General features: G+C 37.4%; 1 protein-coding gene across 5 annotated transcripts in view; it reads right to left on the bottom strand.

Annotated features, from left to right (window-relative positions):
- The window catches only part of EYS (eyes shut homolog), a 1,034,174-nt gene that overhangs the window by 394,829 nt on the left and 620,081 nt on the right, over window positions 1–19,264 (bottom strand). For all 5 annotated transcript variants that reach the window (XM_080388797.1, XM_080388796.1, XM_080388798.1 and 2 more), the window contains 2 exons: window positions 7,899–8,023; window positions 3,532–3,656 (listed from right to left, as the gene is read on the bottom strand). In XM_080388797.1, the coding sequence (XP_080244923.1) occupies window positions 3,532–3,656; window positions 7,899–8,023 (250 nt within the window). The remainder of the gene's footprint in view (window positions 1–3,531; window positions 3,657–7,898; window positions 8,024–19,264) is intronic.

Raw genomic sequence — 19,264 nt, 5'->3', positions numbered from 1 at the left:
TGTCTCATCTTAGTGACATTTTCAACTCTTCCTGCCATAACACCCTCACAGATAAGCTGAAAAGTATGGACGAGATGAGTAGACAGTGAGATGGACTGAAAACTGGCTGAACTGCCAGGCTCAAAGAGCTGTGTTCAATGATCAGCAGTATGAAGCCCTTCTAGAGGCCAGTCATTAATGATGTACCTCAAGGGCTCATACTAGGTCCAATACTAAGTTCTTCAGTAAAGGATGATGGAACAGAGTGCACTCTCAGCAAGTTTTCATGTGATACAAAACTGGGAAGAGCTACTGATATGCTAGATGAGTTTGCTGCCATTTATACTGACCTCAAGAGACTGGAGAAGTGTGGTAACAGAAACCTCAAGAAATTCAGTAAAGGGAAGTGCAGTCTTGCAGGAGCGGGCTGGAAACTAGGACCATGCATGGCAATCAGTTGGCTGAGGGGAATGTGCTCGAGCTTGTCTAGACAACAATTAACATGATGAGGCATGTTTGCAGAGCACAGGGGAGTGGGGGACGGATGGCGCCAAGGAAAGGTAACACCTTGCAGTTAATTGCTGGCAGTTAACCACCAATCGGGGATTGCCCAGTATGCAAGGCTTAGCTTCAAGAACCAATCTGTTTAAAACGCGCAGCTTCTGAAAGTGTATACAAACTCGTGCTTCTGTACAATAAATTGACATTTGCTTGCATCAAGCTGCGTCCCGTCTCTTCATTCGCCGCACAGTCTTGCACCCGGGGTGGAATAATCCCATTCACCAGTACATGCCCAGGCCTGACACACTGGAAAACAATTTTGAAGAAGGACCTAGGGGTCTGGGTGGATGACAAATTGCACAAATCAGCAATGTGCACTTGTAGCAAAGAAGACCAACAGAATCCTGGCCTGCATTAGGAAAACCACTGTCAACAGGTTGAGGGAGGTGATTGCTCATATCTAATCAGTACTGCTGATGTCACACCTGGAATACTGCGTTTAGTTCTGGGCTTCCCAGCACAAGAGAGATATGAATCCACTGTCACATTCAAACCCACCTTTATCCTCCCTCTATTATTCCCCCGAGGAATTTGAGAAAAGTTCACTTCATCTGGAGAAAATCCCTGCCTCCACACAATCCTTTCTGTGTCAATTTATATAGGGAAATCTTACACAAATAAAGAACCTACTGGTCCTAGAACAAAGATTCTGCATTGTAAGCCCATAGGGAAGGAACAATGGGGAAGTTGGTGGAACTGTTAGTCTCTAAATCTAGAATGCAGGGGTATTCACTTTTTCTCATTCTCATTAACACCATGAGTCCTAGCCAAAAAAAACCCTAACAACCCAGGGATGCCTTCCCACTGCTGGGTTCATATATAATGAGTCCTCTGAGCCTGGGAAAGACTTATGGTTACATTGAGGTTAACAAGGTTACTTTGAATACTTTTTTCAGTTTTGGATTGTGGCAAATATGGATTCAGACTCAAGGAACTTATAACCTCTTATTCTGGAAATGGGTGTAAACTTCCTGAAAATATTGCAGTTTCAGTTACCTGTAAAGGTAACCTATAAAGTCTTTTATTATTTAGTGCCATGTTTGTACCACACATAGAAGACAGCTCTTTCCTCATTTACTACTAATGATGGACGACTTGCTATGAAGTTTGGTTAGAACTGGAAGTTCTACTCTGAATGTTTAGGAGCATGTGTGTGAAGGAGGACTTAGAAATGTCCTGGGATAAAAGCATTAACACAACAGTCCTCTGGTATTTCAGACTTGAAAATGTTTTTGTCAAAGCGCTCATCAGCCTCATAATTTTCTGCAGTCCACCTCTGCAACTTCTTCCTTCACATCCACAGGTTCAGCTCCCTGTGCTCAAGGTCAGCCTTGATATGGTGGCAGCTGTGAAACCTTGGATCCACCTGTGGTGAAAAGAGCCAAGCTGTGGAAAAGATGTGGGAGATGTCTCGTGGGATCCTCATACCTGAGCTCAGAAGCTGCATTTAAGCTCAGGCCCTGCCTTTGGTCCTTGACTGTGCTTACAATAAAGCTAAAGCCTGCTATAGTAAGCTAGTATATAGTAAGCCCAACACTTTGTTGATCTCATGCTTGCCTTGCTGCCTTGACTTCCTGGCTTAACGTTAGACCTGCTTTGTGGTCATGGACTTGCCTGGCAGTACCTGGACTTCTGGAAGAACCTTTTGGATGGCTACCATCATCACTGGTCTTGCTTTACTATCCTTGTTTGGGTACTGTAGGGCTCCACCCCCTGCCTGCAAGGTCATTGCCCCTGCCTACCCTGCTGCTATCCTCGGCTCCTGGCCTGCTTTCCCTTGTGGAGCAGCCCACTTGACACTTGAACTCCTTAACTTGTGCTAGTATGTACTGGGGATCTCCTTCAGAGTATCAGTATGGGTCAGAGATTGATACAGCAACTAAGAAGAACTGAAGACAGAAGGGCTTTTTCACTTTAGAAAAACTTATTTTTCCATTTTATTGGAAATTTTATTTCATTAGTTTTTCCCTCAGTGAACATAAATTAGAATCTTCTGCTATAGAAAGAAGCCCTGAACTAGCTAACATCTGAAAAGGTACTAATTTTTTTGACTTGGTTGCAGAGAATCAAAGAAGGTAAATCTGAATCTTACTTGCAGTTATCTGTTCCTTCTATTTTACAGATGTAAATACACCAAAGAAGTGGTGCATAGATACTAAAATAAGCAACACTGTCATAATTTATAAAGAAAAAGTATTCAAATAATGTCAAGCTTGGAGATGTAGAAATAAGAATTACTGAAATAAGAAAAAAAAATTTGTAAATCATGTACTCCTTTCTCTCCTTGTTACTTACCCCAAACCATTCTTTGATACTATTAAGTTAAACCTGAAGTGTAACAAGGTAAAGCACAAGTCCGATTTTTAGGTGCCAACTGCATGTCTTCAACTACAGAAAGAACTGTCATAAAAAGGTGGTGGCTGCATGGAAACGTCAACCTTAGACAAATACAGCACTGGCATTTAGCCACCCTCGAAAGACTCTTTTGGTAAATTAAGCAGAGACCACAAAACATAGGACCAAAGCCCATAGGGTCAAGCATTCAAAGGAATCATTTGATTTAGTTTCAGGGAACTGGTTTTCAAAATATCCGTCTGTATGCAATACTTTCAAGTTTGAGTTACCTTAGTATGTAAAAATATTAACTGGCATATGAAATAGAAATATTAATTGGTTATGTAAAAAAACCCCAAACAACTACTCTGACAACTGACAAAGCCATTATACACACTTACACTTTTCCACTTTTGTGGATATTAGGTAACTATTTCTTTGGAATGTTAGAGCTTCTGTTAGTAAAACAAAACCAAAACCAACCAAAGAAAAAAAAACCCACAACTCAAATAACAGTTATTAAAATACTGAATTTTTCAGAAAGGTCAGATTTTATCCAAGTAAGATTAAAAAGAAAAGGGATTACATACAGTATTTTCTGTGCAACAACAAATACTCAGGTTACAGGAAAGAGAAGAAAGAATGGCAGCATCTCACCACAAATCCTGGCTTGCAAAAGCAGGAATAACCAAAGCTGGGGTCCTTCTGAACACAGATGCCATGTATGCAGGGGTTGGATATGCACTCATCAACATCCACCTCACAATGGAGGCCTTCCCATCCTGATAGGAAAAAACCAAACCAACAAAAACTGAAGACCAATTAAAACCTAAATACATCTATTGAGTGTCAATCAAAAAAACCCCAGCCTATGGGTAACTATATTCAGTCCTCACCTGTATATATAAATATATAATACAGACTGGTTATGACCTAGTTTGGGCTATGCTTTTTCAAAGTAGAAAAAAGAAAATAGTTTAGCAATAAACAAACACAATTGAAACTATATGGACTTTACAATTATACTTTACTGAACATCCGTTAGGGAAGTTAGTATTTGCCAACTTCTATTTCTGTAGAGACGTAAGAAAGCAAACAACAGTAAAACCTGAATATGTTCTCTCATTACTGAATTAGGTGACTTGATAGGCTGCCCTTTACCTACAGAATTATCTGTATTGTGTTCTCTCTTGTGGCAAAGAATTAGCAAGGGTAAAACACTCCCTAAAACCTCTTATCTCATTCCAGATCTATATAGTGCAACATGCAAGGCCGTATTTTTTTTCCAAAATTTAAACTGAAAAAGCATGGCATTGTCTATATTAATTTTTGACCTTTTTATCCCATTCATTAAACTTGTGCAGTATTGCCACACTGGGGGAAGGAAAACTGGAGTTTTCGATAGATGAAAATAGTTTACAGTTACACAAATCAAGTAAAGGGATAAAGTTAAAATGAGAAACTCTGAAACAGATTACTGTACCAGATCAATGAGGAGGAGAATTTCTGAGCAAATACAGTTTTGTGTTTGAATACCATCAGAATACTACCTTCTTATACTTCAATAGTCAGATTACTGACATTTTGGTTAATACATGTGTCTTAGCAAAATACCCTTTACAACTAAGCACACCCATAAATTAGAGGCCAAAACCTGATCTGGACCAGGTTCTTAGAGCATGTAATTGGAGCCTGTCTTGAACTTGCAGATTGGAGGTTAAGCAGGACTGGAAGTAGACCATTTGCTTTGGAAATACAAACCCAGGATTTTGTAAAACATGGCTAGTTATTGAAGAACAGCATATCTTCTGCCATGATATGTCCATTACCATTACAGATTTGTTATTTATTCAAATAATTTTTCCCATTTCTAAACAAACAAAAAACAAAACCCCACAGCGCCCAAAAACTCCAGCATTCCTCAGCTGATATAAATCTAGTTGGCTCTGTCCTGCATTTGCCTCAGAGCATGCATCAAATGGACCCACCAGGGTAATTTGGGTCCCGATTTAGCTGCCCTGGTAGAAGTGCAGCCTGCCCCAGCTGACGACTTCAGCTGTGAGGCTGCTATTAGTTCCAATGACTGCTGTTGTTGCTTTTGAGCTGTCTGAGATGCTGTTAGAATACAGTTTACATCTCTCTGTGCTGCTTCTGCACCTGAACAGCCTGCAGCTGCATCCACAGATCCTGAACGTGCATCTATTCTAAGGGCATGGGGCCTGCTACCGGGACAATAGCTGACAAAATTCATGATCCATTGCAGAATGGATCTGTCACAGCTAAATCAATTCCCTTTTCTGGTATCACATGCTGTCATCACATGCTTTATTTTATTCTCTGGAGTTTTTTGGAAAGCTGAAATCATCTGCCTTGTTTGTTCTGTCTTGCTACTATCCCTTTCTCATTTCATTACGTTACAACTGTGGATCCATTGCTGGATATCTCTGTCTTTCTGCCTTTTGGGAAGTTCTTTCCTGTAGTTGCCTTTACAGGTCCAAAAATATTCAATCCCATCTCCGTATTTCTATATAGGTGAAGCTTAGCAGAGAAATCCAAGACCTATCATATGCGAATAGTAGTAGCCTGCAACAAAAGCAGATTTGTTCCAAGCATTTCTACTTTCTGTCTCTGGAGGATATTTTTTATTTATCTTCTAATCCCCTACTTCAGTTGTGTAAATTTCCAAAAAGCTTATTGCTCCCAGACGTTCCCCCTCCCCTGCCTCTCCAAATTCACTCCTTTTCTGAGTTGTAGCTTCTCAACTCTTCAGCTGTTTCAAAGACTCAAGTAACATTTGAAAATGTCATATTAATTTAAAAAATGAAGATACGTAACCATCATGCATACATCTAACGCATGTGGTTCCTTCACTGTGTCTTTTCCTGGTGGAGAAATAATGTAGAGATCTTTCACCCCTACTAATGAATGCTATTATTAGAATAAACTTAAACCAAAGGCAGCTTATACTTGGGTTGAAAGGTGTTTAGAACATGTTAGCAAAAGTGAGTTCCAAGGCCCCACAGAAGCTTATTCTACTTACACCAACCATTTACATGTGCAGTTGCATAGCGAGAGCAGTTACGCTCCTTGGCTGGCAAGGAATTTTTAAATGTCTATATTAAAATTATTATTAAATAATTTTAAAATATTGATAGCTTTAAGAAAAAGAAGAAAAATTGTGAACTCGACAAGATATTCTGTGTGAGTAATTATCAAAGTATAAGAAGGCACTGTAATTATTAAAAAGTATGCATTTTACATTTTTAAGTCATCTGTATTGTGAAGTGGTATATGGCCATATGCAGTACCAGATAAGAGTCAGGGGACATACATTTTTATCCATGTTCAATTTCCATTGTGTAACTGTGCTGAGAGGAAAAAGATGTATCGTACTCGAGGTAGGTCATGACTCAGACTTTCAAGATCAGAAGGGACCTTTATTATCATGAATGAATTCTGACCTTCTGTATAGTAAAGTCCAGAAATTTTTCACTCAATGGTTCATACATCAGGAGTATAGCATCTCTCTGGATTATTGAGTCTCTGACATAAAAAGCAAAGTTGCTATAAAAATACTAATCTGTAAGCCACTTAGTCCTAAAATTAACTAGGCCCTAGTAAGTCAAAGATACTCCAAGTCTTACACATTAGAATATCATTCATCCGTACTGCTTAAATGAATGAATTAACTGTTCATATTGACTCTGATTATGTGCACGTACATGTGCACACGCGCACACGCTCTCTCCTGCTTCAGTGTCTTGCATACTTTTATTGTAAAACTCTTACATATAGTTGTTAACGGCACTAGGGACATCTCAGAATGAAAAAAAATTATGTAAAATAAAGTATGATTTTATTAATATTTAATTCATTATTTTTTTCTTTTTATGAATAATAAGCACATAAATATATGCCAAAAGTATATGAACAGATTGCTAAAAAGACTGCAGAAAAGTTTTGTGCATTTTTTGTGACATATATGGTCACTTGCCTTTAGAGTTTAGCAAGATCTTACTGCTTGTAAATCAAAACCAACAAGGTAAACTTAACTCAATACAAAGAGAATAAGCAGATCAGATGTATGAAGATATCATAGATGAACAGAATATTTATCCTCCAGAATATATCTAAATAATCTCTAAAACAATCACTAATAAAACTTGGATCAGTACAACCAAAGAAAGCATTCAGCAGTGCAGGTGTGTATTACAACAGGAAACAACAGACAAACTGAAAAATTAAAGTTTCAAGTGGTAGGTACTAGTACAGTTCTTAAGGGAACTGAATTATAAAACAGTACGCTTCAAGGCAGTTATTTATACTTACTTATGTTGACAAAAGGCTCCTTGTTAATAGATATGACAGGAGACAGTGAGTAGTCCTAAACAGTTTAAATTTGTGATTGCATGAAAATGCAGTCGGATTGTGACCTTTGCTTTTGGATAAATACTAAACCACTTATACTTTCCTAAGTCACAAGACCTCTTTAAGTTGATCTATGTCAGCATAAGGAAACAGCTCCCACTTTTTTAAGAAAGTGCTTGTTTTCATTCTGTTTATAATTGTTCAGAAAATTTCTTTTCATCCCAGCCAGCAGACATAAGCATGTGTATGTGTGACAACAATAATAACAATAATAAATGTTAGTTAAAATGTTCAGAATTTCTTTTCAGTCAATCTTATTTTGCAGCTAATTAAATTATGTAGTCACTATACAGTGCCCACTTGACTGCTTTGGTCAGTGTTACATTAGTAAAGATTGTACATAATAAACCTAGTTCTAGATAATTCTTCAACTCAATGAGCTGGTTTTAGTTTTAAGTCTTTCTAACATGCTTATTAGACTAGTTAATTCTCTGTAAATTTCATTCAAGAAGCTTCTCAAAGACATAATTAATCTTTTTGTACCTTAGAGGTTATATCCAAATAAAGTGCTTGATATAATTTACCAGTTTTCTCAGTAGTAACACTGCTAATTCAAAATATCATTTTTTAAGATTGTTCTGTTCGATGTCAGTTACCTTTTCGACATTTACAAGTGTATCCATTGATATGATCTTCACAGGTTGAGCCATGTAGACAAGGTGATGAATTACACTCATTAACTTCTATTTCACAAAACTGTCCAGAAAATCCAGCAAGACACCTGAAGCAAACAACATTCCAAAGTGTTATACTATGCATAACTATTACCTATTTTGTGTGGAAAAAACCTGTATAAAATATGCCGGTTAACGAGACACAATCTCATATATTACTTTCTCTTCCAAGTTTCAAATTCTAATTCATGGTAATCTTTTAGGGGATTTATGATAGCAAAAACCACCCACAGATTTCACATCTGGATCATAATCGAGCATAACAGTCTCAGTTACAGTTTACTGGTTCTATGAGGGTCAGTAAAAACTTTTCTTAATGTACTTTTGGGAGACTGTCTACTAAAATAGTTTACTTAGCTAACTAATTGCAATCTATGTTTGGAAAACTGCTTGTTGAGAAATGTTGCACCAATAAATGTAACTACAGCATAAAAGCTAACTTTCAGGTACCATAGTTTCATTCTCATTCTAGTTATCAAATATTATTCATCTTGAAAAAAATACTCTGTATTTTTCTGGTTGTAAATCCTATGTGATCACTAATACCAAAACAGTTCTGTATGATTTCAACATGTAACTGTACAGCTGACCCAAACAGACTCACAAGACCTCTAATGAAGATCAGAAATCTTACTAATCTCATTATTGAGGCACACCCTTGAATACATACACACAGCTTTACAGATATACCCAGAATATATTCTGCAAAACAGGGCCCCATAATGGTATTTATATTTACTCTTTTGAGTTGCGTTGTACGCTGATGTACTTCACATGAGACAATGTATTCAAAAACTCTTGTTAGCAACGGGGTGGTGCACGGTTTGCATGTTGCCTTGGCTCTAATGAAAAGCATAAAACTTTATGCCCCACTTAGAAGATGATGAGTACATTAACAATCACCTTTGAGTCAATTAGAATAAGTCATGTCACCTACTCCTCAAGGTGCTACATTGTGGCAATACAAAACACATAATTAGAATGAAGTATCTGCAATGTCTACCTTAGTTTTCCAGATCCTGAAGCAAAAGAGAAGAAGGATGGACCATGGAACAGGTATGTGTAACACTTCCTGAAGGATCATTAAACTATGTATCAGTAATGATGTTTTGCTTTATTTCTGCCTTGATGATTAGAAGATATTTGCCTCATTTTATATGGAACACACTCTAGGTAATGGGAATTTGGAATCTACCAAGACAATGCCAGCACAACAGATTTGCCAGTCTACATCAACTACAGATGACAGTGATGGCATACTGCTTGGAAAATGTACAAAGTGAAGCACACACTACTACTTTTCAAATAACTAATTATAAAGTGTGACATAAAAAACATGGATAAGGCTTAATAAACAAGCTGTAAGGCCACCTGTATACCTCTTTGGCCACAAAACATTAAGCAAAATATACTGAGAAGGTACAGTTTGGCCTTTCATCCTACTGGCAAAAGTCAAAGCCTAGCGTTTATAACTGAATTAATCCCACCTAACTTCAGATACCTAACTGTAATAACCCTAGGATTCTCTTATGCTCAGTGAAATAACGGGTGCAGAGGATGATCCTGTTCACTGAAAGTTTACATAATTTTCTGCAGATATCTTTGTCTTTCCACTGGCTACACAGCACGCTAAAAAAACCAACCAACCAAACAAAAAAATTAAGAGAGCGACTTCTCCCAGATAAGGGAAGGAAGACCAGAAGGATGAACACCTATAAAATAACGGAAATAATATTCTACTGGGAAAAAAAGACAACTAGACACAGGCAATACTGGGACAGTTTAGAATCAATACAACTTTTTACTTCGGTGTGCTTATAGGCATTTCACTTAAAGTGGTTAAAATGTAAAATGGAAGAAATATACATTTGTTATGTGAAAATTCTGGCCATAATAACTATATTTATGTGTATCTAAGGGGAGTGGGCTTGATCTTTTACTCTGTAACACTCAAACACTGAAGAAAAGCTTGAAGGTCTGTTTAAAAACTCTCCTGTTGACAGCTTCAAGTGGGCACATCTTTATGTGTGATGTGTATACTTGCTGAAGAGTAGACAAGAACAGTTTACAGAGTCACTGTGGTCATAACTAGTTGAAACAAGAATGGCTAGTGGAGCAGGTTGACACTACTCCAGTAGAGAGAATCAATAGAATGGATTCAGCTTCTTGTCACAAGATACAGCCTGGATGAGCTTTGGATGATTTTCTACTCAGCAAGGCTTGAGACTTCAGAGACTCAAGGCTCTACAAAGCCTCAAGACTTCAGAGACAGAAAATATATAGTCATGGGCCTAACTTCATAGATGCCGAAGTAGAAAAATGGATACATTTATATGTATAAATGTTTGGTAAAATAATCTATTTTGTACTGAAAACTTTCCAAATACTTATTAAGTGTGTAATACCTAGAGAGAGATGGTGGCACCACCAAAAGAGGAAAGTTATAAAAACATCTGACTTTGCCTTCAAATTGAAATTTAGGTAGAAATATAAACCCATGAGAGCACTTAGATATTCAGTAAATCAAATCCCACATACACCAATTTGCACAAGATACCCTTTTTCCCAGGTCTGACAATCATTCAACTTAAATAATATTGAGGAATACTGCAAGTATTTCACATACTGATGTGTTTTATTTTTTGTAAATGGTACAGTACCACAGCATTCAGTTTGCTTGTATTCAGATTGCGTAACTCGATATAAATGAAGCTTCATGACTGCAGAGGCAGGTACTGTATTAACTACATGATTCTGAGCAATTATGAAACAACTGGCAGTAAGCATGTTACTGGTATCTGCAACTCATAAAACAACATGTTAATGTCAGCAGCTTTTGCAAATTTCCCAAAAGTGCAATAAATTGTATGCTTTATTAAGAGCGTTAATGAAGATAACACTTCTTAGGATATGACAAGCACTTCAATAATTTCTTAAAGTTTTGTTTGCTCTCACCTTCCTTCATTCTTACTCCATTTAAAAAAAAAAAAAAAAAAAAAGTATTTCTGCTCTGTCTCTTCACATTCTTAAACCTCCCTTCTGTCATTTCTTTTAGAGTATCGGAAGGGACAGAAACAATAGAATTTAAATACAACTGACATTAGAATGTGTACGTAGATACAGAAAACAGTTCTTGTGCTATAAATGACATTAAACCTGACTCAAATTCTTAGGAATACATTTGTATGAGGTGCTTGGGATATGACTATTCTGCAAATGAAAGACAGGGGCTTTTAGACAGTTCTCATATAAAGGTATGGCCACTGCAAATCTTACATGTTGATTACCATTTTAAAAAAACAACAAACACTTTTGCCTTTATAAGTAAATGCATATGTAGGTTTAGCAGCAAAGTATTCTTAAAGCTTATTTGATAAAGAAAGTTAATATACTGCAAAGGCTAAGCTTTTAAACTTACAAAGGTATCAACATAAGATCAATAGTTCAGTACTGAAAGGCAGCAAAAAAACACTGCTGATTTGCTGTAAGAACAATGCATTCACAATCTCATTACGGCCAGTTTATAGGGATGACAGCAAAGATCTTTCTCTTTTCTATCATTCCCTACAGCTTTTTTTCTCTCATATAAAATGTTGATATAACATGTTTCAAATATAGCCCCTTTTCTGTTTTAACTTTACATCAATCATTATCGGGAGTGATCATCTTAATCTGGGCATATGTCAATGCAATTGCTGAACAGAAGACTGAAAAGATTCTATTGTACTGGATGGATCTGAAACAGAAGAATATAACTAGTAGTTACACTGCAGTAAAGAACAGAGATGGTAATATGCATCTCAGCAAAATGCTTAGCTGAGGATTAGCGTGGTGTAAAAGACAACAGTTCTTTTCCATCTTCCAGAAAAACAGGGCCAATAGTAAGCATTAAATCTCCTACTTATCTGTAGAAGCCCTTTCTTCGCAGTTTTCAACCTGCACCTGACATTAACTGCAAATTGTGATGAAATGTTATTTACAAACTTTCAATTTTGCAATCTTTCCTCACTCCTCATTAATCTCACCTGGAATGGAAACTCTACCTTCTACAATGAAAGCAGGAGTTTATTAAGATGACCTTGAAGGTCCTGTAGGAAGCTAATAGGTAATGACAACCACTGTTTCAATAGCACCTGTATTAAGTAGCACAATGAACAACAGAATAGAAAGGAAGAGGCATACATGCCTTTCAAGGGTCTGAACAGCCTCTTAAATACATTCACAGGTTTAGAATAAGTGGCCAGTTTCACCACCCATCTGGTAAGACCTATTTTATATATAAATTAATCCCAAGCCATCTAGGAAACCTGTGAGTTAAAATGATCCTGAAGTATAACATCTTAGGCCTTTCTGAGCTGGAATTTCTAAATCAGGAGCCAAGTCCACTGATCATTTTAAAGGTGGCTCTTTACACTTGTCATTTGGGCTGTTGGCTGATATGAAACAGAAAAGATAATAAGACATGAGTTTGCTTATCAGTAATTATTTTAATGAATACAAGTCTTGAGAGAGATCAGATGGGACACCTGAGAGCAAGAATACTAACAGAACAGGAGGCTGGGAACACTCAGGGTAGGGAAATACAGGCTGAAGAAAGATCTAAACACCAGTGGCCTTAGAATGCAAGTCACTCAATAAACAGAAAAGACAAGTAAAGTTTAAAAAGTAAAGCATGAGTTTTAAAGTCCTATTTTGGGGGCAAAAAGAAAAAAGCTATCAAGAAACAGAAAGAATGTAAGAGTCAGGCCCTGCCCTTTGATGAAGTTGCCAAAGTACTGCTCACCTGGAGGTAGAAAGCGCTACTGCATTAGGGACATGACTATTTATATGGCCCTTTCATCTGAAAGTCTCAAAAGCAACAGCTCTGGGACAAAGACTGTCTGTGCTTGTAGAAGACCAATTTCCTCAGTGTCAGCCTCCAGTCTTTCCAGCAACTAGTGCTAGTCCACCTTAGGCTTCCTCTTCCTTGCCTGTACGCCTACACCCCTGGAGGGTGTTTGGAGTGATAAAGCAGAGATGCTTCCAGCCCTTTAAGCAGTCATGCTTCTATCACAGTTGAGTTTTCAAATCTGGCCTCCAGTGAGATGTTCAGTTTGAGACCGTTCATTAGTTATCACTAGATGATTCCATAACATGACCGTTGCACTCACACCATCCCCAAAAATACTGAGATAACAGAGATTGTCATGTTATGCCCCAATAAGATTGTTTTGCTCATACAGCTATTTGGCAAAAATATTCAAGGGTTTGTACCTTTCACTCATACTTGATATCACAAGTGGTTGCTAATACCTGGGAAGATACAGTCATTGGAGAACAGTAAGAAATCTCTGCTGCCTGGATCCTGAACAGCAGGGTTACGTTGTCATGTCTGCACAGTTTTTTCTCTCACATATTGTCATTCCTGTCTCCCACTGCTGTTCTGCAGCAGGTTTTCCCCCCCTTAAATACATTATCCCAGAGGCATTATCACCATCACCGATGGGCTCTGCCTTGGCCAGTGGCAGGTCTGCCTTGGAGCTGGCTGGCATGGGCTCAACTGGACACAGGGGAAGCTTCTGACATCTTCTGACAGAAGCCACCTCTGTAGCCCCCTTGCTACCAAAACCTTGACTGCAAACCTCGTACCGTTTGGAAAATTTATATTGTCAGATACAACATTAATGGCTGTATTGATAATGATCACTGATAATGATCTTAAAAATTATTTTCTAACCTAAATGATTCTATAATTCTAGCTTTATTAAGATGATTTTCACCATGGTTTTCATTGTGATTCACTCTGGGTTGACAGAAGTTGCTCTCATCTTTCCTGCCTTACAGGGCTTTGTGGGGCTTTGATTCTGTAACAGTAGAGGGAATAGTTATGCAATAAAGGCCTTTTTTGCAAAAAGCACCCAGGACATTTACACTGAGTGAGGCAATGTAGAGAATCAGGGAACAGGCAGGAAAGGGGATGGAAAACAGTCCTGTAATGGACGCAGTATAAAATCAATTTGCAACCTTCAACATGGCCTGGCCACACAGTTCAGGCTAAAAGAAAGATGACTCATTCAGGATGAGTGCTTAGCTGACCAAGGGGCTGCCCATTAATGTAACGAAGAACTGATCTTTAAACCTAAGAAAGTTGTACAGATACAGAAAGAGAGTGGAGTTAAATAGGATGTTGTCTATAGGCACTTGGCTGACCTATTTGGGAAAGATGAATCAGATGTTAAGAAACGTTCACAGATTTAGCAACCTTAAACCACAATTTAAACATTTACTACTATAATATTGATAGATTTACAGAACTACAGGAAACTGTAACATTATTGATATTTTATCAATCAAAGGTCAGAGAAAATGCCATCCACTTAATTTACGTAGCTCTGGCTCTCAGTGTTGTAGACATCCTACCCTAAGGCTAGCTATACAGTGGATCAGAACTGTGCTAGCTGTTAGTAATAAGAAGCATCCTTGCTTTATATATAACATTTAACAATCTAATGCAGCAGCTGTTGCACATATGAGACTGATCCCAAGTCTGCACTCCGGCTTTTCATTATATCTAAGTAAGTAAAATAGCAAATGCAGCAGGGAAAATTACCAAATTAAAAAAAAAAAGTGGAGACCTTAAATGTTTTAAGTTGGCCATTATGATTTATCCATCAATAATAAGGTAGAAACACACACTTCTTGTAACGAATTCAAAGAACTTACATTGGGAGAATTAAGTAGTTATTTTTCCATTAGTCCAAAGCTTGTCAGATCAAACCCAAGAACATCAATGTTTCCACATCAAAGCAACGATCTTTTTTTTTTTTTGAGATTAAAACTAAAAGGGCAGCAGAGGAATCTATTAATGAATCTGAACACAGCCGAGGAAAGATTTTTCTGAATGTCTGGTTATTTCCTGAGCTCCTCACACTTCAGCATAAACTCAACTGTCTATAGTCCTTGCATTAATGATTATTGATCAAAACATTAACTGCAGAAAAATCTGAAACACCCCCACAATTGCCCTCTCCTGGAAATTATGCTAAATAAGAAGCTAAGTTATTTTACTGGCTTGTGTAAGGAACCGATATATTGACAATTGCCTCAAACATTGCTTACTGCAAAACTGTTCTGCTCAGATTGGAGAGGAATTGACATGAGACACTGTTGCCTAACTTGATAATCACAAGGTGAGGAGTGGAGATGAGCTGTTGCTGCACAACGAGCCGCAGTTTTCCTAACTTGGTAACCACAGGGTGGTACAGGATGGAATGGCTTCAGCTCTTGCGAAGGCGAGGTCTAGCTAGCCCTTCCTGAAAGAAACTTCTGTGGTAACAGAAGACAGCTGCTCATGTGCACAGCAGTGCACATGACTCCTCACAACCACCAGCAAGGACCCCCTGCGACCACTGCTCACATGTTGAGTTTGTGCAGACTTAGACTGCACACCCCTCACTTTGTATGTAAATGAGGCATTCTCTCAAGAGCATGAAAGTCAAATCAACAAAAGCTCAGGTGCAGCCCCCACCACAAAGACACCTAGGGTAAAGAGGACCAACGGAATGCTGCTGGATCCACAGGTGGTGGTATCTCTTTCCTCCCACTCTCCCTCTCTCCCCTTCTCCTCTTCTCTCTTTCTTTTTATTGAATAGTGACCAGATCTATGAACTATGTGGCCAGGCCATGTTGAAGGTTGCAAACAGATTTTATACTGTATCCATTACAGGACTGTTTTCCTGTAATGGATGTAACAACAGGTGGCACAGGACTTGATTATCCAGTTGAAGTAATTGCCATTGAGTTATTGCATCTAACCACTTGTCTTGTATTTTGTGTTAATAAATGACAAATCTGGTTGGTTGGTGTTGTTTCACCTTAATTCAATCCAAAGGAATCATGAACTTGGTCCCAAAGGGAGGGAAGCTGCCCTAAACAACTCCTTTTGGGTCACGACAGCTTGTTATAATAAGTTGTCTGGGTTTTTTTAAATGTAGTTATTGAAACAAATAAAAAATAAAAAAATGCTTCTACACAAATAAGAAATTCCATTTTTATATCAGTATTGGAAAGAGTCATCAGAGAAAGGATAAAGAAACTTCACAAACTTGCTCTAGTGTTTTATGCAGAAATGGAGTTATTCAAGCCTAATCAGAATTTTGCAATAACAAATCTGGGGTTGACAAAATATTTGTATTTTTTGTTGACACATTTCTATATAAAGAGTAAATCAATAAAAGACTTCAACTCCTAGATGAAGTTTTCAATAAAACCCCAAGATGACCTATGTAAAACTCCTGCAAAAAGCAGCAATAACAACTGTTGTCAAAGTTCTACTTCATGTTAATTCTGCATTCTGACGGCTACTGGCATGCATGTATTTCCACTACACCAAATACTACACTTAAAACAATTCCAAAGTGATTGATTAATGATTTATTAAGATAATTAAATGAAGGATTTTGATCTTTGACAATTACATCTGCAGTCATAGTAAACTTTCTTCTATGTAAGTAAACTTTCAGCCTCAGAGAGAAACTACAAGAACCCAAATGTCACCCAGTTTTCCCTACAACTCCAATTCATAGCCTGTTGCTATCTTTTGCTCTTTGAGTCTGTCTTGTAACTCACATTTTGAGTCTTATTTTTTATCTGTACCCTCTTCCTCCTCTCCCTCTTTCTATCTACCTTGTGACCTTTTACAGCTTATGAATAATTTTTAAATCTGTGAGATATAAGGTTCAGGCAAAACCCATGGTTTCTACAACACAGACATTTATTAGGTTTATCTGGGAGCAATAATTAACAGGAATTGTACTTACAAGAGAGCATTTATGCTGTAACCTTTACCTGCCTATGTGACTTATTCAACATGGTAAAATCAATGAATTTTATGGACCAGTCCACACTATAAAATTTGTTTGGAACATCAGTTTTTCTTCATGAGCCTTAACCTTGATGAGTGGGGTTAAGTTTTGTTAATACCCCTCTGTTAGGTGATTAGGGCTTTGGACAGAATAATAGATCAATGTGAAAAACACCTCTCCTAAGCAACTGTCTTGGCTAAAATAGTCCTGTAAATGTGTAATCTCTTTTGACATTAGTCATTATTTTCTTTTTCAAATCTGCATTTTCTGTCCGAAATAAATCTAGTTAACTGCTCTACTGTAACAGGCCAGCTCTGTCACTGCAAATTTACACTGGGTTTGCTATACATTATTAACAAACTATGAGAAGTCACTAGCTAAATGTCATGGAAGCTGAGATATAGCAGCACCTTGGGATTCATATAGCAAACAGTTTAGTTTTAATCATCTTGGACCACAAGGTGCCTTGACATTTGCGAGGCAACTTTTTCCTTTTTAACTTCTACTGGAATCAGACCTCTATTATCTCAACCATAATTCAACTTCAAATGTGATAGAAAGTTTTAACTTCTAAATTAAAAAAGTGAAAAATCGATCAAACATGGACCTTATCATTCATTTAACCAACGCTTACATGCCAGCTTGAAAAAGAAAAAAGGAAAACTATGTAATTCAACTGCTTTCAGGATTATTAGAGAGGTTTCCTGTGAAATAAGTGACCCTTACCTTAGCACTACTGAGGCATGACCTTCCTGAGCAGTATTAACACTACAAACTTTTGCAGAACCTTTTTAAATTCAAAGAAAAAATGAGGAAAAGCACTGATTCATTTTAAATATACATATCATTACAACATGATTTCTTAAAGCTTTAAAAATTTATTGAGAAAATTCATCTGCAGTGCCAAATAAATTTACAGTCATTATCATACTTCACTCTCTAACAGCCAACCTTTTGGATCATAAGTTCCAATTTACTGGAAGCCAATGCGTCATTTTTGCCCTTTTAAGTAGGATTATCCACAGACAAAATAAAAAAGCCAAACATTATTTTATTCAACTGAAATTATTATTTCTCAAGACATACAAGAGCAAGCCAAAAGCCTGGCCCTACAAATATTACTTTGAAAAGTGAAATCTATTTTATTTGCAAGTTAGTGTGATGTTTATAAAGTTCTGAATGTTCAGATATCTTTATTTCTTTCAAAATTAACTGCTCTAATTTCTGTATGTTTTTTTTCATACTTTTCCCATCTATCTACACATTATCTGTATTACCTTAATACACATGCCAAAAAAAATGTTGCTTCATAAATGAATGTATATATGAATAATGTCATCAGGTTATACAATCAAGGACCGCAACCCCCTATTCCTAATTCCCCCTGCATCACTGGGGAGACTGGAGAGGAAGGAGGTCGAGGAACTGGGAACGAAGGAGTGAAGTTAATCCTGGGAAAAAGGGAGTGGGGGGTGGGGGTGTTAATAGTTTTTGTCTTTGTTTCTCACGATCCTTTTCTATTTTTAATTGGCAATAAATTTAATTTTCCCCAAGTCAAATCTGTCTGCCAGTGATCTCCCTGTGTTTATTTAGGCCTGAATTTTTCCATCTTCTTTTGTCCCCCCATTCTGAGAAGAGGAAACGAGAGAGCAATTGGGTGGCCATCTGACAACCAGCCAAGTCCAACCCACCACAAAGCTCTGTACTTTAACAAAGATTTCTATATAACTACTGACATTCTTGATTTATTTCCCTACTTCAAAAATTAATTCTATTTACAGTAATCAAGACAGAGACCAGTCCTCTTCATGGCTTCCCAGAACCTTGCTAAGGAACTCATCTCAGTAATAACATGCATGTCTTCACGAACTGATCTGTACTCTAAACATAATGGGGGGGGAGGGAGAGGGGGGAAGACAGACACTTTTAAGAAACAATTCAAAATAGTATCCTCCAGTGACGTTTTTGGTGTGGGCTTTTTCCCTTCAATTTCTCCCAATGCCAGTCGATGTTAAAAGGAATGGTCACAAAAATTTTATGAACCATTGGATCTGTATGCTCCTGCCCATTAACACATCACAGTCCATCTGAAAAGGGCAATATTTGCAAAGAAAGTTTGTATCTTTAATCAACTGATACTGTTTTAGTTGTCTCACTCCTTAGCCTTGCCTTTCCTGCATCCTTTGACCATACATGTCTATGACATTAATTTGATTCAAATAAAACAACTATTGGCAGTGGAATCTTTTATAGCACACTTATTTCACTTATGAAGTTACAGAAATTTTTGGTGTATTTCTTTTCTGAAAGTGAGATTAATAACTATGGGGATGTTACTGTGAAACCAATAGAGAATACAGACAGGAAGCTTTTATAATTATCTACAAATGACCAAGCATCTCATTGTTTTAGCAGTAACTTCTATAGGCAAATCACTTCAGCAGA

The sequence above is a fragment of the Falco punctatus genome, assembly GCF_963210335.1.
Source record: "Falco punctatus genome assembly, chromosome: 5".
In the NCBI taxonomy this organism is placed as follows: domain Eukaryota; kingdom Metazoa; phylum Chordata; class Aves; order Falconiformes; family Falconidae; genus Falco; species Falco punctatus.
This window is presented reverse-complemented; position numbering and strand designations above follow the sequence as displayed.